At 44.6% G+C, this 21,716-nt stretch overlaps 1 protein-coding gene across 4 annotated transcripts in view; it reads left to right on the plus strand.

Annotated features, from left to right (window-relative positions):
* FARP1 (FERM, ARH/RhoGEF and pleckstrin domain protein 1) overlaps window positions 1-21,716 on the plus strand; it is a 282,193-nt gene that overhangs the window by 193,767 nt on the left and 66,710 nt on the right. For all 4 annotated transcript variants that reach the window (XM_053217290.1, XM_027065124.2, XM_027065123.2 and 1 more), the window contains exons 4-6: window positions 10,235-10,277; window positions 12,750-12,828; window positions 20,926-21,023. In XM_053217290.1, coding sequence (XP_053073265.1) covers window positions 10,235-10,277; window positions 12,750-12,828; window positions 20,926-21,023 — 220 coding nt within the window. The remainder of the gene's footprint in view (window positions 1-10,234; window positions 10,278-12,749; window positions 12,829-20,925; window positions 21,024-21,716) is intronic.

The following is a 21,716-nucleotide window of genomic DNA, read 5'->3' on the forward strand; positions in this document are numbered from 1 at the left end:
CCGAGATCTTCCTCCTCTTATAAGGCCACAGTTCTATCCTTTTATGACTTTATTCAACTTTAATTAACTTCTGAACACCTTTTCTCCAGAGACAGTCACATTGCAAGGTTAGGGCTTCAACATAGGAATTTTGGAGGGACGCATTTCACTCTGTAGTTGCAGACTTGCTTTCTAGGGGCTTGAAGCCACAGAAACCATGGCTACATCCCTTGTTGGTGGTTTCCCAGCCCCACTGGGGTTGGCCAGATTTCCTTCCCATATGCTTAGTAGCAGCCTCCTGTCCTGACCTTGCTTCTTCCCCCGGGGGTCTGAGGGCATCTACATCCCAGAGGGGGTCTTTGTGGACACATGCCAGGTGTAAAGGATGAAGACTTGCTGAGCCACAGACAGATGGAAGTTTGGGAACCCAGCAGAAATGAGGCCGTGGGGTGCCTCTGTTGTCACACATCACCAGCAGCACCGTGGTGTGAGGCCACGATGGCTGGGTCGATGGGGCAGTTCTCAGAGGAGGCAGAGCTTTCCTGGAGCAGAGAGTCTGGGAGAAGGATGGATCACGGGAAAAATAGAGCAGTGGGTAACCTTCCATTTCTTAAGCTGGAGAGATACGTGGGGTTTTTTGTTCTCATTTGTTTTTTAATTAATTGACTTTAAAAAAATGTTAACTTTACAGAAAAACTGGACAGAAAGTAAAGAGAGGTACCGTATACTGACCCCCCCAAATGCACAGTGTCCCTTATTTTTAACATCTTGCGGTCGTGTGATATGTATATTATAATTGTTGAGCAAGTATTAACGTATTACAGTCCAAAGTTTACGTTAGTGTCCGTTCTTTGTGTTGCATATGCTGTCGGTTTTGACAAATGTCTTTGACATGTGTCCACCATCAAAGTATCATAAAGAATAGTTTCTCTTCCCTAAAAATGTCCTCTGCTCTACCTACCGATCCCTCCCTCCTCTCTGAGGCCCTCACAACCACTGATCTTATCCTTCAGTATTTTTTTATTTTCTGTATTCTTGATGCTTTGGCATCTGGGCCTTGCTGACTGGGAAGAGAGTGCCCTTCCCAGGACTAGTGAGAAGTATTAAAATCTCAGACTCTGTGGATTTTTCTGTTTCTCTTTGCTATTACATCACTTTTTGCTTCATGTATTTTGAAGTTCTGTTTTTAAGCGTATAAATACTTAAGATTTTCCTACCCTCTGAATTAATCGACACCTTTGTTATGAAAAAAATTCCTTCTTTATCCCTGGTGATATTCTTTGTTCTGATATTTACCTTGATACTAATATAGCTGCTGTAATTTTTTAAAATTACTGGTTGCATAATATACAACCAGTTTTTCATTCTTTTCCTTTTAATTTTTTGCATCTTTATATTGCAGTGTGTTTCTTAAAGGTAGCATACATTTGGGTCTTGCCTTTTTGTCCAGTCTAACAATCCTGCTTTTTAATTGGGGGTGTTTAGAACATTGACATTTAATGTGATTGCTGATATGATTTAAATGGGGCATCTTGCTATTTTCGTCTTACCCATTCTTTGTTCCTTTTTTTGGCCTGTCTTTTGATTAATTAAATATTTCAGTGATTCCATTTTACCTTCTTTGTTGGCTTATAATCTATAACTCTTTCATTTGTAACTTTCATAGTTGCTTTTGGGTTCATAATACACACTTTTAACTGATCAGGGACTGCCTTTAAGAGAGATTATGCCACTTCACCTACAGTATAAGAACTTACACTAGTATACTTCCATTTTCCCTTTTCTGATTTTTTTGCTATTTTTGTCATATTATTTTCTTTTACAAAAGTTATGAATCCCACACTACGTTGTTATTTTTACCAGTCAGTTGTCTATAAATAATATTAAAAGTGTCTCAAATATTGTATATATTAACCACACAATTGACATTTTGGTGTCCCTCGTTCCTTTGTGTAGACACAGATTTCCATCTGATATTATTTTCTTTCTGCCTGAAGGACTTCCTTTAACATTTCTTCTTGTACAGCCCTGCTGGCAATGACTTCTCTCAGCTTTCATATGTTTGAGTCCTTATTTTGCCTTCCGTTTTGAAAGACATTTTTGCTGGGTATAAAATTCTAATAATTTTGTTCTTCAAGGGCATTAAAATCTTGCCCCATTGCATTCCCACTTGCATTGCTTCTGACAAGAAGTCTGCTGTCATTTTTACCTTTGTTCCTTTGTGCATAATCTTCTTTGGCTGTTTATTTATATTATTTATTTAGAGAGAGAGATTGCAAGCAGAGAAGAGAGGCAGAGGGAAAGAGAGAGAGAATCCTAAGCTTGGGGCTTGATCCCATGACCTTGGGATCATGACCTGAACTGAAATCAATCGCTTGAGCCAACCCAGGTGCCCCATATCTGGCTGATTTTAAGATTGCCTCTTTATTGCTGTTTTTGGGCAGTTTGGTGATGATGTGCTTCCATGCACTTTTCTTCACATTTCTTAGGCTGGAGATTTTCTGAGCTTTTTGAATCTGTTGGGTTTATAGTTTTCACCAAATTTGGAAAATTTTCAGCTGTTCTTTCTTTTCATTTTTTGTCCTGTTTTTTGCCCCCTCCACTGCTACCTCCTGTCCTTTGTGACTCCAGTGCCATGCATGTTAGGATGCCTAAAGTTGTTCTACAGTTCTGTGATGTGCTATTAATGTCTTGGTTATCTTTCTATTTCATTTTGAATTGTTTCTATTGCTGCACCCTCAAGTTCATTAGTATTTTTTCTGCAAGGTCTAATCTGATTTTCATCTTGTCGTGTGTGTGTTAATCTCCCAATGTGGTTTTTATCTCTAGAGGTTTCATCTGGGTCTTTTTATGTTTTCTATATCTCAACTTTGAACATAAGGAATACACTTATATAACTGTCTTTATGTCCTCCTTCTGCTAATTATAATGCCTGCATTCCAGGTCAGAGTGTTTTGTCTGATTATGGGCCTGTTTTCCTGCTTCCTTGTGTGTCTGGTGATTTTTCTTTATTGGATGTCAGATATTGTAAATTTTACCTTGTTGAGTACTGGATAGTTTTATATTCCTATAAATTTTTATTGAGTGTTCTGGGATGCAATTAACTTATTTGGAAACCATTTAATTGTCTCATATCTGGCTTTTAAGCACATTAAATGGGTCTCATGTAGTGTATAGTCCGGGGTTAATTATTCCTCAGTGCTAAGGGATGACTCTTCAGTACTCTGCCCAGTGCCCAGAATCCACGGGTTGTCTGATCTTGCTGGTGAGAATTGGTAGTGTTCCTGACTCTGTGAGCACCAGGCACTGATACCTTGAATCTTTTCATTGGTTCTTTCTCCCAAATCTTGGGTACTTTCTTCACAAGTTGACATTGATCAGTATTCAGCTGATTACTCAATGGGAACCTTCTATACTCTTCTAAATGATCTTTCTGGAGGGAGCTTCCTACTCGTTATTACTCACCCCCCCTTACTCCCTCCACCCCCCCCCCCACCCCCCCCCCCCCCCACCCCCCCCGTGATCTGTCAGCCCCACCTTTTCAACTCATGGATTTTGCCAGGTTTTTCTTCTCTGCACCACAGCCTGGAAACCTACTGTAGACAGAAGTCTAGGGCAAGTATAGGGATCGTGATTTTATTTTCTTGTCTCTGAGGGATCACAGTTTCTCATTGTCTGGTGTCCTCAGCCTTCAGATCTGTTGTGCTAAGTATGTTTTTCCCTTTTTTTTTTTTAATTTTTGTTTATTTGTTTTTCCTGTAGGAAGATAAATCCAGTCTCTGTAAATCTATGACAGAATCAAAAATCTCTAATTGGTTTCAAAAGAAAGCCACACTTAATATGAAAAATTACATTTAAACAAATTATTACAAACAAATTCAAAGTCAAGTTATTTCTTGTTGGAATCAGCTTGTGGAAAGACTACTTTGTTGCAATGAATTCTAGACACTAGATAATTTTCTATAACATTTTATCTGGCTCCTATATATGTTATAGGTGATGAAATATTTTGTATGCAGTTTTTAAAAATTTTTTTAATGTTGATTTTTGAGAGAAAGAGAGATCATGAGTGAGGGAGGGGCAGAGAGAGAGGGAGACATAGAATCAGAAGCAGGCTCCAGGTCCTGAGCTGTCAGCACAGAACCCGATGTGCAGCTTGAACTCACAAGCCGCGAGATCATGACCTGAGCTGAAGTCAGACGCTTAGCTGACTGAGCCACTCAGGCGCCCCTGTTGTATGCAGTTTTGATTTTTATTTAAAAAAAAAATTTTTTTTTGCATTTATTTATTTTTGAGAAACAGAGTGAGACAAAGCATGAACGGGGGAGGGACAGAGAGAGAAGGAGACACAGAATCTGAAGCAGGCTCCAGGCTCTGAGCAAGCCGTCAGCACAGAGCCTGATGCGGGGCTCGAACCCACAAACCGTGAATCATGACCTGAGCCGAAGTCGGATGCTCAACCGACTGAGCCGCCCAGGCACCCCGCAGTTTTGATTTTTAAACCTGAAGAGGAGAGCTGAGTTTTTGTTGAGTCTGTTAGCTTTTAGAGGGGCAGCATATGATGTTACAGAAAAAGCACAGGTTTGGGGTCAAATGGACTTGATGTTGAATCTCAGCTATGTGTGACCTTGGGCAGCTTAAATAAGCTTTCTGAGCTTGGCTTCCTGCCTGTGTAAAATGGCCATATTGTTAGGAGCATTAAATGAGAATTTATAAAGCACCTGTTTAGTGCCTGGCACGCAGGAGGTGCCCAAGAAACAGTCTCTTCCCAGTGCCCTTCCTGAAAGATATCTAGTAACTGAGTCTCTTTGAATAAGAACCTTTCCAAAATACCTCCAATGTTTTAGTTGCCTGCAAAATCTACCCAAAATGTCACTCACCAACATGATAGGGGCTAAAAAGGTTTAGGGAAAGAACAGAAACCGCTTTGGGAGCAGTGGTTCATCTTGCCCTGCCTTTCATAACTAGGCAGTCAAGTGTTGTTCTCACTTAACACTAACATTAACAGAAGGTCAGGAAAAAAGGGAACCTGACTGAAATGTAGGCAAATGGGAGAACACTGGGCTGGAAAGCTGTGTTGATACCAAATTGTGGAAGATAGATGTTATAGGCTGAATTGTGTCCTCCTAAAATTTCTGTGTTGAAGCTCTAACACACAGTACCTCAGAATGAAACTGTACTTGAGGATAGGACCTTTAAAGAGATGGTTAATGCGTGCCTAGGTGGCTCAGTCGGTTAAGCATCTGACTTCGGCTGAGGTCGTGATCTCGTGGTTCACAGAGCCCCCGTCAGGCTCTGTGCTGACAGAGCAGCTGGAACCTGCTTCGGATTCTATATCTCCCTGTGCCTATTCGTCTGTCTCCGTCTCTCTGTCTCTCTCTCCCAAAAGTAAATAAAGATTTTTTTTAAAAAAGAGAGATGGTTAAGTTAAAATGAGGCCATTAGAGTGGGCCCTAATCCACTGACACTTGTCACTTTACAAAGAGGAAATTTGGACATACCAGAGAGACACCAGGAGTATGTGTGCACAGAACGATGGTCGTGGGTGTGCACATCCGGAAGGCAGACATTTATTTACAGGTCGAGGGAGGTCTCGGGAGAAACCCAACCCATGACACCATGAGCCTCCAGATCTGTTGTCCAAGCCACCGAGTCCGTGGTTGTCGGGCCCCAGCAACCTCTTCTATAGGCCTTCAAACCCCAGCAAGGGAAGTTCCCTGATTCAGTGGGTTGTACTGATTGGAATGACGTTTCTAGAAATCCATTCATTTAAACCAAATCCCTGTATAGTCAGGTAGCATGGATGTGCTCTGGAGCCTAGCTGCATGGTGTTAGGGAAGACAGGGAAGTGTGGCCTGGTGGAAGGGGTGGGCGGGGCGATTAGACATGGAGATCATTACAGTTGTGACCGTCTGGAGATCCATCGGTGGGGAAGGATAGGTGATGGTGCCTTTGTTGCCTTTTTAACTTGTCTGGAACTTGTTTCTGTCCTGCTTAGGTTCAGTGAACAAGTGATTGGTCTGAGATGACTTAGTCTAGTCTAGATGCTTCCCAGCCGCCTTCCCCATATAGCAAACTTCAACGCTTTAACTCTGGTCAGGCGGCAGCCTTATTTTTCTTGTTCCCTGTAGCTCATCCATTTATAGTAGTTTAAATTTTTTTTTTTAACGTTTATTTATTTTTGAGACAGAGAGAGACAGAGCATGAATGGGGGAGGGTCAGAGAGAGGGAGACACAGAATCTGAAACAGGCTCCAGGCTCCGAGCTGTCAGCACAGAGCCTGACGCGGGGCTCGAACTCACGGACCGCGAGATCATGACCTGAGCCGAAGTCTGTCGCTTAACTGACTGAGCCACCCAGGCGCCCCCCATTTATAGTAGTTTAAGTCCTGCGTGTGCAAGACCTTTTCTCTGAGCCCCGCAAACATCAATGTAACTGGTAAACGGTGAGGTTCCCCGAGGCCCTGAGCTCTCACCCAGCGGGTCAGCTGTGACGTGATCGATGGCTCGTAGCCTTCTTGCTGCAGAGCTCGACCAAACAGGCTAATTCAGGCCGGTCTGATGTTCCCAGACCTGCGTGTTGTAAAACCACATGCTCAGTTGGCTCCAGTTGGTGATTGTATTCGATGCTTTCCACAGAAATGCCAAAAACAGACGAGAGATGTTTTAAAACAATTCATAAAATTGGCAGCTATGTTGCCAGAGCATAGTTGTTTTGTCCTGAGTGGCTTGTGGAAGTTGAGGAAGAGCTGGCAGTGGGGAAGGACGGTTCCCCGAGGTGGCCGGGAGAGCGCCGGCCTACAGGCTTGTGAGTGGCCGCTCGGCAGCCCTGGGAAATCCCACCGGGGTTCTCCAGTTAACTCGCTGTCCCGTGCAACTATTTCCAGTATTCCCTGCTTGCCTCAGTCCTCCAGGCCTCCCACTTGACTGGGGAAGCAGAAAGCCTCCACGAGGAACTTGCCTGCTCCCGGCACAGAAATGTAAACTCCCATCTGCCACTGGCCTTTCGGTCTCCCTCAGTGGAATAGCTCTTCCTTCTACCTCAAACCGTTGCCCTGGGTTTTAGGGCCGTCTTCTCACATCCCTTAGGACATTGGTGACTAACCCTTCTTGCTCATATTCTCAATGCCTTCGCTTTAAAAAAAAATTTTTTTAATGTTTATTATTTTTTCATAGAGAGCACGAGAAGGGCAGAGAGAGAGGGAGTCAGAGGATCCCAAGCAGGCTCTACACGGTCAGCGCAGAGCCTGACGCGGGGCTCGAACTCACAAACCTGAGCCGAAGCTGGACGCTCAACCGCCTGAGCCACCCAGGTGCCCCTGAATCCCTCCACTTTTTTAGTCGCACCCAGTTTTCTGTGACTCACAAGCAAATAGGGGCATCTGGCTGGCTCAGTCAGTAGAGCATGCGACTCTTGATCTTGGAATTGTGAGTTCCAGCCCCGTATTAGGCATAGAGATTACTTAAAAACGTTTGAAAAACAGAATAATAAAAACAAGTAATTAAACAATACCCTTATCTGATCCCTCACCCCCTGTGGCCCTAGTCTCTTGCTGCCTGCCTCTCAGCCAAGCTTCTTGGAAAAGTCTGTGTCCTTCCTGCCTCTTCACCACCCGCCAGACTTTCAGCCCCACCTCTGAGTCAACTCACCAGCAGAACTTTTAGTTCTCATCTTATTTGAACAGTTCTTGGTATATTTCCTTCTGGAAACTGCCTTCCCATGACTTCTGTGACACCACTCTCCTTTTTTCCTTCTGTTCTCATCTGCTTCCACCTGGCTGGTCCGTGGTGGACGTGCCATCGGTGCTCATAGGTTTCATCCTCTGGACTCGGTGAGCCTTATCCTCCATGAGTCTCCGTGACCCTTATCCTCTATGGAGTCAGGATGGTGGCGGCTTCTGCTTCTGCTTCCCTTCCTCCTCCCCCTCCTCCCCCTCCTCCCTCTCCTCCTTTTTTTCTTAGTAGGTTTTTGTTGTTGTTTAGTTTTTTTAAATGTTTTATTTATTTTGAGAGAAAGAGATAGGGCATGAGCAGCGGAGGAGCAGAGATAGAGGGAGGGAGAGAGAACCCCAAGCAGGCTATGCGCTGTCCTTGCAGAGGTTGACGTGGGGCTCGAACCCTTGAACCATGAGACCATGACCTGAGCTGAAACCAAGAATTGGATGCTTAAAAGACTGAGTCACCTGGGTGCCTTGTGACTTCTAGTGTGAGATCTCCGGTCCAGGCTTCACCTCAGAGCTCCAGACGAGTGCATCCACCCTTTCCATACTGTCTCTTGTTCATGAAATCCAAGGGCACCTCAACAAGATCAAAGTGTCTAGAACCTCCATCCTGGCCCTCTTCCAGCACTCCCATCTTTGTGAATTGTACCAGCATCAGTCCAGATGCCCTCAGCAGAAATTCTCGTGTCATTTTGGTCATCGTCTTCTGCCTCAGCCACCATATCCAGGCCATCAGTAAATCCCTGGGGATTTTACCTCTTAAATTTTTCTTAGATCCGCCCACTTCCCCCGACTCTACTTCTGCATTCCTGGTCCAGAATACCATCCTCTCTTGCCTGCACGATTTGTGTGGTCAGCCTGCCTCTGCTCCGGCCCCTCTGTCTGTTCCCACGCTGCCAGATCAGTCTTTTTACAGTGCACGTCTGACTGTATCAGCCCCGTGCTTAAATCCTTTGCATTGCTCTTAGGATAAGGATGAAGAATCTCAACGTGGCTTCCGGGGAGGCTGACACCTTCCTGACCCACCAGCCCTGCTCTGCAGCTGTCCCCTTGCACCTCTGGCACCTGGACAAAGGTTTTGCCTGTGTGTCTTCTGTTCCCTTCAGACCTCCACATGACAGCATCTTCAGGGACGTGTTCCCTTCACAATGTCCTGTTTGTATCGGGTCTCCGGTCCCCCTGCCCCCATGCCTGGGTCAGACTGCTCTGCCCCAGACCCTGGGAGTCCTCTGCTCCTCCCTTCGTTCCCTTTGGGTCAGGTATGTCTTCACTTTTGTCAGTGTGGGGGGGTTGGTTCCTGTCGCTCCCTCACTAGACCAGAAGCTCCGTGAAGCAGGAGAGCAGCAGAGGATAGGAAATACAGAAATGAGAATTTCATGATAAAATCTTACTGATCGGGGGCGCCTGAGTGGCTCAGTCAGTTGAGCATCCTGCCTCTCAGTTTCTGCTCAGGTCATGATCCGGTGGTTTGTGAGTTCGAGGCCCGTGTAGGGCTCTGCACTGACAGTGTGGAGCCTGCTTGGGATTTTCTCTTTATCCCCCTCTCTCTGCCCCTTCCTTGCTTATGTGTGCACATGCGTTCTCTGCCCCCGCCCCAATCTCTCAAAAATAAATAAACATTTTTTAAAAATTAAAAAAACATTGGGGTGCCTGGGTGCCTCAGTCAGTTGAGCGACCAACTTCGGCTCAGGTCATGATCTCACAGTTTATGGGTTCGAGCCCCGCATCGGGCTCTGTGCTGACAGCTCGGAGCCTGGAGCCTGCTTCGGATTCTGTGTCTCCCTCTTTCTCTGCCCCTCCCCCACTCATGCTCTGCCTCTCTCTGTCTCAGAAATAAATAAACATTAATTTTTTTTTTTAATTAAAAAAATTTGGGGCGCCTAGGTGGCTTAGTTGGTTAAGTGTCCAATTTCAGCTCTGGTCACAATCTTACAGTTGGTGGGTTCGAGCCCCATGTTGGACTCTGTGCAACATGTTGGACTCTCTCTGCACCTCCCCTGCTCATACTCTATCTCTGTCTCTCAAAAATACACATTAAAAAAAATTTTTTTTAAAGAGGTAAAAGCTTATGGAGAGTACCCAGTGCAGAGGTAATATTCTAAACATCCCTTCCCATATCCCTCAAAGACGTGCTGTTCTGTAACTGTTCTGTAAATGCGTGTATGTACACGTATTTTGTTTCATTAAGGAGCTTGCATATTTCACTCAGCTTGTAGCCACACATGCAATCGTGCATCCGTGTTTGCTGAGTGGCTAGCTTTGGTGGAACACTGCGGATGACAGGAGACACATTCATAGTTAACCATTTGAGTCTGGGAGAGATGGTAGCTTTGAAGCTCAGGGATAATGCCAGCAAATTTGGATCTGTACTATAAAAGGGGTCAGTGATGGAAGATATGCCGTCCTGCAGAGAATAGGAACAGACGGTCTCGAATACTCAAAAAGTATTTTGATTTTAAACAGCTCCAAGTCAAGCCTCCAAATACTTGCATCCTTTCGTTGAGAATTTGTCTCAATCTGTTTTTTCCTTTGTAGGTGTGGCTGGATCTCTTAAAACCTATTGTCAAGCAGATTAGAAGTAAGTATACACCATGTGTTTAACAGTGATGTTAAATATAAAGCCAGACTTTTTCCTCCTAGACGTTGTTTGCTCTGTGGCATCCAGCACACTGGTGACACAGATTCTTTTTTTTTTTTTTGGCCCCATGATTTCTTTTCATCCACTAATCCATGTGCCATTAAAATGTCTCTTCTGCAGTATTAATATTTAACAATTTGGTAATCAAAACCTTGCTTGGAAAATCAAACCTCATTTTGATTAACGACTAGAGCATGCTGTTAATCTCCAGACTAATTGAGCTTGCCTGGTCTCTGTCCGAGGTTGTTACTGTCACTTTTGAAGGGGAAGGTGCAACCATGTATTCATAAAATTGATGTTAGGTTTTCTGTCCTGCCTCTTCAATGCCTGTGAAATCAGAGTGCAAGTATTGGTTGCTTGGAAAAATAAAGTGCCTGAAAGCATGTGTGTGTGTGTGTGTGTGGTTGTGTCTGAATGGCAGGCAGAACTGAAGGGAATCTGGCTTGCATTTACAGTATGTGTTGGGGAAGATTAAGGAGGATTTAGGAGAGGAGTGAGGGAAGAAGGCTCGCTTTCTCTGTCCCTTCTCATTGTGCCCCAGGACCAGGACCGTTTCCCTCCTCTCCACTTTGAGGTCAAGCGCAGAGTCAGACAACTCATCCCAAATGCCTCCTCACTGCAGCCACAGCCCGGGCAAAAGTCTGAGGGTAGTAACAGAGGTGCATTCCATTAGTTGAGCTTGGAGCTCCGCACTACCTTGCTGGGATCGTTTTAATGTCTGATTAAGAAGCCCCACTGGGCCACTTCTAGCAATTTTTGTGGCTGTACTGAACAGGCACACGGTGTCTGGATGGCCCCCGTGCACTTGAAATGGACGTTGAGCTTCTGTCATTTAAATTAAGCAATTATTGATGCCGAAAATGAAACCGGCATTGTTTGTTTAACATTTACGAGGGTGGCTGGCCAGTGACCTGAGCGTGCGGGGGCCGGAGGGTAGGGGCACAATGCTGGGAGAAGCCCCTAGGCCTGACGGGGGGAGGTAGCGAAGCATCCAGAATGATGACGTGTGTCCCTGCAATACCTCCTAGGAAGTGCTCACTGTGGCAAGGTGTCTTTTAGCCCGTTGCCAAATACAGACGGAAGACCGCGTCTGTCACTGCTGGGTCCACCCTGGAGTGAGGCTTCTCCTTCCGTCTCCGCGTGCTATGGCTAGCTGTGTGAAGCTGTCATTGTGCATTGGGGGATAGCACCTTCCTACTTTCGGGTTTTCTAAGGATCTGCGTGGCCTCAGGGGATCCCCGTGGAGAGGAGATAGCATGGTTTTTCCTGTTCTTCCCCATTTTGCTATTTTTACTTTATGATCCAGAGTTGACAGGCGAGGGTTTCTATTAATTGTTAGAGTGAGTGGTCAGGGAAAGGGGGCCCAGTGTCTCCGGGCTTCATTATTTCTGTGCCTTGTTTTTCTCCTCATTTTGTGTATATGGCCTACATCTTCACCTTCTGTCGCTTTTGCGTTTTTTTCGTAAACTTAAATATGTCATCATAGAAATGATGATACAACATCTGTTTTTTGTGACAGCGAAGGCAGAGCAAAAAAAATTTTTTTCTGCTTTTAGACAACTGCTGTTAAAATTTGGATTTCGTTATCATACCTTATATTTCATAGAACATAAACTCATTGCTGTCATTCCAAATGGTAGAACCTACAAGACTGCTCTTCCATTGAGCATAAATATATATGTGTGTAGATACATGTATAAAATTTGATCTGTACCTCAAAACAAGCTCTGATTCGGGTTACAAATTATTATGATCTGTTTGACATTTTAATTCTGACAAGTGACCCATCCCATTGATCTTCTCCCTGTCCACCCACCCCACATCTGCTTCCTGATTTTGCCTGAACTCGTCCGTAAGATGGCTTATAAGACACCTATAAGGGCTTCGGCTGACTGGACGAGGGCAGGGTCACGTCGTGTTGATGTTTTTTTCTCCAGCGCTCGGGGAGCACCTGACACATAGATGCTCATACATATTTGATGAACACAGTGGAAGCTGTACCTTGTAGATCATTTAAAGTACTAAATTGTATAACCGATTTACGTTTTCATTATTTCCTCATTGTCGAAAGCCCATATTTTGACTGAAAGGGCCAATTTGATAAATTTTTGAAGACGAATGCCTGTTTTTAAAATCCGGGCACAGTTTAAGTCCTCAGAGAAAAAATGTAATACCCGAATGAAATACTTTTGTCAAAACGTTATTTTATAAGGGCTCTCTGTCTCCCTGCAATATGGAAGTATGAATTAGGACCTGAACTACCTGTTCAGCGACCTGGGCGTCAACAGATGGACTCTTGGTGGCTTGGAATGAGATCCATTATTTGCTGTATAATATACCTTCCGAAGTCTTTTTCTTTAATTGCATTTGGAACAAATCAAAAATGCTCTACTGTTTTTTGCCCCCTTTTAGGGCCAAAGCATGTTGTTGTGAAGTTTGTGGTGAAATTCTTTCCACCTGACCACACACAACTCCAGGAAGAACTCACAAGGTTAGTGGTTTAGAAACTTGCTCTTTATTGCCACGGGGTGCCGAGGAGAAGGGAAAGTTAATGTTCTCCGTCCACTGATTCAGCATTTTCACAGCGTTTACCTGACCCGCATCTGCTCCGTGCTCCCGATGGTGCTGACCAACATGGGGAGAAAGAATGTAACACATTTTCCTTGAATCCTGGGTTTCTGCAAAGCTGTGCTGTGAACTGGTCTTATAACCTATTGCTGTCATATTTCCCTTCTTCTGTCTGGCACATCACGAGACAGTTTGGGGAAGTCAGACCCTGTGAGACCAAGATGTTAACTCCGTTTGTCTCTGTTGCTGCCATGGGTGACTGGACGTGAGCTGAAGATCGATTTCTTTGAAAGTTGGCCTAAGTGGGAGAAGCGTGAGCACGGAGTCAGGCCTGCCCTTGTCCCTGTGTGACTGGCCATTTTACTTGTTCCCTCTGCGCTTCTGCTAATTCCCCTGTGTCCGTGCGACCACGCTGGTTGCTTGGCCACGGTTGTTTTGAGGATAAGCAGTCGTATACGTAAAGTGGCCAGAACCAGTAGGGATGCTCTGAATGATAACCATCATCACCCTTATTATTACCAATTTTATATTTTGCACAAGACGCACATATGCTAAAGGAGAACACAGTCTGGTGGGAATGTGTGAACATGCAATGCCTCCCTTTCAAGAGTGCTCTTACAAGTGGTACATTAGTCTGACCAGCCACAGCCCTGCCACCTGTGGCTTTTTTTTTTTTTAATGTTTGTTTATTATTTTTGAGAGAGAGAGAGAGCACAAGCAGGGGAGAGGCAGAGAGAGAGGAAGGCACAGAATCTGAAGCAGGCTCCAGGCTCTGAGCTGTCAGCACAGAGCCCGACGTGGGGCTCGAACTCAAAGACCATGAGCTCATGACCCGAGCCTAAGTCGGACATTCAACCGACTGAGCCACACAGGCGCCCCGTGGCTTTCAGTCTCGTAGCTGATTAGACCAAGCCTGTCACATCCTTCTCCGCACTCTTGGTACAGAGCACAGGATCTTGGATACTGTGGGTGGTTGACCATCATTTAGCAAAGGGGTGAAGCCATTCAGTCAGCAGTACTTACAAAGTGGACACTGTGTGCAAAGCACGGTTCCAGGCACCGGGAACGTAGTGGTGAAAAGACAAGCCTGACCCTCAGGGGAGCAGACAAGATGACAGATGAAGCAAAAACTATCAGATAACAGTAAGGGCTCTATGGGTAACTGAAGGAGAAGGATGTGATAGAAGGTGGCCAGGGCACCGCTTGTGATGGCTCAGTCTGCGGTGCCTCTCTGAGGAAGGGATGAGAATCTGTCCCTCCTTTTTGGAGGAAGAGCTTTCCAGGTAGAAGGAACAGCTGGGCAGTGACTGAGGCAGGAACAAGTTCCAGATGTTCAATACAGTTGACCCTTGAACGACATAGCTTTGAACTGCACACATCCACTTACATGCAGATTTTTTTATGTAGATACAACACAAGGACTGTGAATGTATTTTGTCTTCCTTAGGGTTTTCTTCATCATGTTTCTTTAGCCCACTTTATCATAAGAATACAGTGTACAGTACATAGAACTTACAAAATACGTGTTAATCGTGTTTGTTATTGGCAAGCCTTCTAGTCAACAGTAGTTACGTTTTGGGGAAGTCAGCAGTTATATGCAGATTTCTGACTGTGCAGGGGGCTGGAGCCCTAATCTCGGTGTTGTCCAAGGCTCAAACTGTACCTAAGAGAAGGCTGGCATGGCAGGCATGGAGAGGGTGAAGTGCAGTGAGGTGGGACAGAGGCCAAATGTTTCATGGGGTTGAAAGTCTAGCTGCCATGTGGGTGCTGGGGGACAGTGACAGCTGGGAATCCAGCGAGGTAGCCATTGCTGTTGTCCACGCCACAGTGGTGGCAGCAAAGGAGGTGGCAGCCGTGGAAGCAGAGAAGGGTGGCTGCGAATGCTGGACTACGTGCTGGGGACGGGGTCCATCTGTCGTGGTGACAGACACGTGGCTGGCGGTGGAGGCCGAGGAGACAGAGGGACGCTTAGATTTTGATTTAAGCAGCTGGCTGGCCATTTTGGTGGCAACTAAAATGGGAAAGGGTGGAGGGAAGTAGGTGATGACTGAGGGGTGGAGAGTCGGGAGGTTGGTTCTGCCGGCTTATGTCTGAGATGCCAACCAGACATCGCGTGGCGGTGTCCGGAAGGGCACTGGGGACACGAATGTGGAGTTCCAGGAAGAAGTGAAGGCCACGTCTTCCCGTGGCTTTCAGTTTTCTGAATGATTTGCTGCTAATTGTTTCCCTCTACTTATAATCCTCAAATCGATGAAGCTGTTATGTAGCCCGGGATTGCAGGAGCCAGCAGCCTTTTGGGAAGCATGCACGGTTGACTAGAACGGTTCACGTAGAGGAGACACAGCTGGGCTGCTACACCAGGATGCATAAGACAGGCCAGTGACAACAGAGTCTTCTGTGGTGTCACTGCTGGGGCTACCGTGTCTCTGTTTCTGGGCTGGGTTTCTTCTCATTGTAACGTGCATTGCTTGAAGCTCAGACTATTGACATAAATCTAAAGGCAAGTCCAGCTGTTGGTCGACAGCCTGCCTTTGCATCCCGCATGTCACTGGGCCTCTGTCCTGCTTATGAAGTTGGCATAAATCCTTCTTTCCCCGTCTCCATTCCACTTTGCTTTGAGTTTTGCACCTTTTCAATTCTTGTGAATCATTGTCTGCAGAGGCTTGTAGTTTTCTTTTTTATGTGTGTATGTGTTCGTTTATTTTTGAGAGAGAGACAGCACGAGCAGGGGAGGGGCGGAGAGAGAGGGAGACAGACACAGAATGTGAAGCAGACTCCAGGCTCTGAGCTGTCAGCACACAGCCTGACACAGGGCTGGAACTCACGAACCGCGAGATCGTGACCTGAGCCAAAGTCAGACGCTTAACGGACTGAGCCACCCAGGCGCCCCGTGGTTTTCTACTATTCGGGTTTTTCTTCTAAAATTCCATACTGCTTGTGGCCATTGAGCCAAGTGTGCCCGGGATATTGCCGGCTGCTCGGTGGAATCTGTCAATTCCTCAGGGAACCCGGGCTCAACGGATGGATTGTTTAGGGTTGTGTTGTTGTCTTTGTTTTCTGGCTCCCGGTGTTAACTGACATTTTAAAAATCTTTTCCAAGGAGAGAATCCTTTTGGTACAAGGGCGTATGAAATTGATATGAAACTTAGAAGCTCCCCATCGCTTTTGACTTTGTCACGAGGTGTGGTGGGATTGGGGACCTTCCAGATCCGATGTGTTGCCTCCCTCATTCTCAAATTCCCGTGTAAGCAGAAATTGAATGATGTGACCTTTGAGGTCCAGGCACTTTCCTGTAGCAGATGGGGAGTGCAGGAGGGCTTGGGAGAAGCTCTGTGTGGACAGCAGTTCAGGCGAGGGATGTGGGGACAGAGGCAGGCCTACAGTTCAGCCGACTAAAAGGGACTCTAGCTCTCTGGTTAATTCTTGGGGCCTCAGGAATAGCTTTCAGCTTCCCGCTTGTACAAAAAGCAGATTGAATTGCACTTTGCTGTTAACCAAGAAGCTGAATTCCTTTCTATTTATTGAACTGCACTTTCAGCGGCTGTTGTGTCCTATTGCTGCTAGGGCCCGGGCCTCTAGAGGGAGAGAAAAGTAGTGAGTGGTGGGTGCAGGTTTTAAACAGCTAGGGAGGGGTCTTCAGAAAAGAACTCGCCACATTTTCTCATCGCAGAGTTCCGAGTCACTCTTGTTGGGCTATAGGGCTTTGGTACACTTTGCTCTGGGCATGTGATCTTCAGTAGGATCCCATTTCTCCTTGGCTCTGCCCTTTCTAAGGGTGGAGAGAGACCTCTGAGAACTTGCAGTGTTTGCAAGGCCCGAGGTGGTTCCTCAGGCTGGCAGAGAAATTGTAAGTTACTTTCCATTGAATACGAAAAGAAAGGCTAAGACCTCCCAGGCTAAGACAAAACAAATTAAAATAGACCCATTTAAAGCAAGGCATCAGATTGGTGTGATTTGTAACTCTGACGATCCCTGGAAACCAAAAGCCCTCTTCGTTAGCCCTGGCACCATCATCCCTTTCTCCTGACACCCACCCTTGTGCCGGGGACTGACTCTGCTTTGAGCGCTTTGCATTTTCAGCATTCACTCAGTTAATTGTATTTAGTGCCTGCTGAGTTCAACCTAGCCTTTAGCTCCTGTGTGTTTGATGGGGATTGTTTCCGTTTATAATACGAAAGGTGTTGCTGAATCTCTAAAGTTAGCATCGAAGCCAGCTTGCTCAAGATTTATAGCTGTCATTAGGAAGTGAACAGTCAGTACCCAGGAAGGTCTCCCTTGTATTACAGGGGCCTCTGAACAGGGAGACTCCGCGTGATTCGGGACTGCAGGCTCACTGCGGTCTTCAAAATGCCACTTCCCCTGTGCCTAAATGTGTGGGCTTTCAGAACCGCTGCTGACTGAGAGTCTACTTGAGCCCATCAGCCAAAGTCCCCAGAGCCTGTCAGACTCTGACCATTGATCCGTCCCTGAACGCTTCTCCGCAAACACAAGACCCTGTGTTTGAACTGGTGGATGGTAAAATATTCACAGTGTGATGCTTTTATGCCGCCTACTTAAAAATTAACCAGATAGAAGATTAAAGCCTGTAGCTGTAAGAAGTGTTCAGCTCAAAAAATAGTACTCCTTGCCTAATCCAGAAAGATGGCTTATACTGCCTCTTGCCTTGTAAACCAATATGTTGATGTTTTGGTTCTTTTATATTCTCTGCCTTTCTTCCCTTTGACTTTCCAGAGACAGAGAACGTGAGAGCAAGAATAAATATAAGGGGCTGGGTAAAGGCCAACGGTTATCGACGAGTGGATCTGTGGGGTTTTTTTGTTTGGGGTTTTTTGTGGGTCTGGCTACAGAATTGCCTTTGTAGCTTTCGTAGGTTTTTTTGTTTGTTTGTTCTTGAGGTTGTTTTGTTTTGTTTTGTTTTAGTTTTTTAGTTAACAATGGAATTTCTTAAATAACTTAAAGAGAATTCATTTTTCTTTTTCTTCTTTTTTTTAAATGTTTATTTTTGAGAGAGAGACCGAGACAGAGCACAAGTGGGGGAGGTGCAGAGAGAGGAGACACAGAATCCGAAGCAGGCTCCAGGCTCTGAGCTGTCAGCACAGAGCCTGATGAGGAGCTCACACTCACGGACCGCCAGATCATGACCTAAGCCGAAGTCAGATGCTTTACGGACTGAGCCACCCAGGGACCCCTTTTTCTTTTTATTTTATTTATTTATGTTTTTAATTAAGTAAGCTCTATACCCAACGTGGGGCTTGAACTCACAACCCTAAGATCAAAAGTCCCATGCTCTACCAGCTGATCCAGCCAGGTGCCCCTAGTTTTTCTTTTATAAGAGAAAATTTGCTAACATTATTGAATGTTTTTTTCTAGTCACTGTGCTTTCCATGTATTACTTTATTTAATTTTTATAGAACCCTCTGTGGTTGGTCTAATTAAAAAAGCCCCCCCCTTTTTAAAATTACAAATAACCTTTCATTATTACAAAAATAGCAAATGTACAGTATAGAAAGTTAGAACATACAGATAAACAAATATAAGAAGATAAAATACTGTATTCCTGTTCCCCAGAGGTGATCATTGTTAATACATTAGTGTGATATCCTTTCTGATTTTTTCTACACATATATATGTACTTTTCATTTCATCTAATATCTTGGCCATACTCAAATTTGTCCCATAAATGTCATTTGTATGTACTCATCTAAAATGACATTCATGAGGCACCTGGGTGGCTCAGTCGGTTAAGCGTCTAAGGCTCAGGTCATGATCTCACTGTTTATGGGTTCAAGTCCTGCATCAGGCTCCATTCTGACAGCTTGGAGCCTGGAGCCTGCTTCAGATTCTGTGTCTCTTTCTCTCTCTTCCCCTCCCCTGCTCGTGCTCAATCTCTCTCTCTCTCTCTCTCCCCCTCCCTCCCTCCCTCCCTCTCCCAAAAATAAAAATAAACATTAAAAAATAAAATGAGATTCACTGTAGGCCATAGTCACACTTGGTTATGTCCTTTGGACCTCATTTAATCTAGCAGAGTCCCTCCCTATTTTTTCTTCATGATACCCTCTTGTTGAAGAAACAGGACCGGTTATACTCTAAAATATCCTACCTTCCAAATTTGTCAGACTTCTTCCTTGTGGTGCCACTTAGTTTCTTCCTCTATCCTCTGCATTTCCAGAAAACTAGAAGTTAGTTCTATAGGCCTGATGGATCAAGTTGAATATTTTTGGCCAGAATCTACCAGAAGTGATGTGAACTTCCTATTTCATGAATGGTGCTAAGATTCATCATTGATTTAGGGTGGTGATGTTCTGATCTTGCCATTGTGAGGCAAAGTCATGTCACTTTGTCTTTATGCAAATGTCCGATCTCCTGAATGGTTTTTATAGCGATTCACAGTGCTTGCCAGAGTCCATAATTTCTTTAGATGTTGTGGAATGAGAATTCTTGCTGTTATTATGAGTTGGCATACTTCTGTAAAGAACTTTGCCTCATTTTCCTGTATATCCTGAAATAGCCCTTCTATTGAGAGAGGCAGATTCCAGACTCAAGTTTTTGGTTAGGTTACCAAGTTTTGAATAAAGAATTGCTTCAGTAGTCTCCAATGGTGATACATTTTCTGGCTTTCTCATTGAATACTGAAATGAACTCAACAATTTTCATCAATTCCATGTGTTTTGAGTCACTTTAATTATTTTTGTTGCTACTCACGTTGCCACAGCATTGGCGAGTAGACATCCCTTCAAGATGTTTCTTTTGCTTTTTTAATACAGCCCATGTATATTTCAAAGCTGCCTTGCTTTCTGCCGTCACTCGATATTTCAGGCCCACTTTGTACCTCTCCTTACCAGATACCTGAAATCCACCATTTCTCTATGGAGAAAATTTAGGAGTTCATATTGATTTTTTTTCAAATCAGTTTTTACATTGCACTATTTTTTATTTAATTTCTTTTATTTATAAATACCTTATCTCTTGCCACACCTGGGCTCAGTTGGTTGTGTGTCTGACTCTTAATTTCGGCTCAGGTCATGATCCCAGGGTTGTGGGAATGAGCCTTGCACAGGGTTCTGTGCTGAGCCGGGAGCCTACTTGGGACTCTCTCACTCACTCTCCTCTCTCTCTCTCTACTCCTCCTCCCCTGCTTGTGCATGCTCTCTCTCTCTCTCTCTCTCTCTTTTTTTTCTCTCTCTCAAAATAAGTACCTCTTCTCTTCCACCAAAAAATGTTTACTTGCTTTATTCCGCAATATAAAGAAAATATAACTTTAAACTAAATTCAGTTTTACAGATCTGGTAACTGAGGCTTTTGGAAGAACCTAAGTGAATATTACACCACACAAAAGAACACACTCTTGTCTTTCCAATTCCATTGGCAAAAAAAGCTGTTCCTAACCATAATAAGCTATTGTTATTATCTGAGCCTTATGTTTTAGTATATTTGATCTGTGGAAAAAAATTATACCCTGAAAAAATTATAGAGTGGTAAGATACAGCCTTGGGTTTTTGTTTTTGTTTTGTTTTTTTAAGTTTATTTGGAGAGAGAGAGAAAAAGAGTGAGTGGGGGAGGGGCAGTGAGCGAGGGAGAGAGAGAATCCCAAGCAGGCTCCACGCTATCAGTGCAGAGCCGGACTCAAGGCTCAAACTTGCAAACTATGAGATCATGACCTGAGCCAAAACTAAGAAATGGAAGCTTAACTGACTGGGCCATTCAGGTGCTCCGTCTTAGGTCTTTGTATGGAGAGGTACAGCCATAGAACAAAATGTGTTACTCATCATGTGAAAAGATTACCGCGTGTTTCCTGGTCCTTTGAATGAGGTATGACTATTTACACCGCAGTCAGTGGTACTGGGAACTCATTCCAGCCGGCACAGACTTTCTTTTCCTTGGTTTGTATACCTTTCTCTAGTCCCTCACAGTGTGGACGAGCTGTCAGAAGTGAGCCTGACTTTGACACCAAACCTCCCACCCTCTTTGCATGGCGCCAGCCTCTAGGTGTGTGACGAATCATTTTTATTTGCGTCCGCAGGTACCTGTTTGCTCTGCAGGTGAAGCAGGATCTGGCTCAAGGCAGGCTGACGTGCAATGATACCAGCGCGGCTCTCTTGATCTCACACATTGTACAATGTAAGTCCTGTTGGTTTCTCGATGAAGTCGCGTTGGCAGTAACGGTGATCTGGTCAATGGGGGAAAATAATCACATCCACGAAAAACAATAATTATGTCTTTTTGTTATTTTGTTATATGAGTACCCATGGATTGAAAACAATAGCCCTAAAGTATCATTTAACAGGTGTAGCCCCCCAAACACTGGCCTGTGAATTCTGTGTCCTTTTCAAGGACTAGTGTGCTCTTGTTGATATCTCCGTTGATGCAGAGAAGAAGCTTGGACAGATGGTGGTCAAGTAAACTAAACTTGTTCGGTCCTGTTCTTGGATTTAATATTCATTATTGAATATGGTACATTAGCCTTAAGACATAAACCTGTCAAAGATGACACTTCTTGTATTCTGCTGTCCCATGTTTAGTAAACCCCAAGACACAGGAAGCTGGAATCCTAGTGATGCTTGAAACTAGATATTTGCTTCCTTAATCTAGGCAAAGGATAAGTTAGATTGTACTCATTCTAAGGCATATTGACAACCCAGCTGGGCATTTTTTTTCCTTCTTGGCCAAGGCAGAAGTAACTTGAAGTTACTTGAAATCGAATATGCACATTATGTTTCAAGAAGATGATTATGTCACACGTATTAGCACTAGTATAAAAAAATTGTGCTGTCGTATCATTTTACAATTTCCATTGTATCCAAAGCAGTCCCA

This window comes from Acinonyx jubatus, chromosome A1, assembly GCF_027475565.1.
Source record: "Acinonyx jubatus isolate Ajub_Pintada_27869175 chromosome A1, VMU_Ajub_asm_v1.0, whole genome shotgun sequence".
Taxonomy (NCBI): domain Eukaryota; kingdom Metazoa; phylum Chordata; class Mammalia; order Carnivora; family Felidae; genus Acinonyx; species Acinonyx jubatus.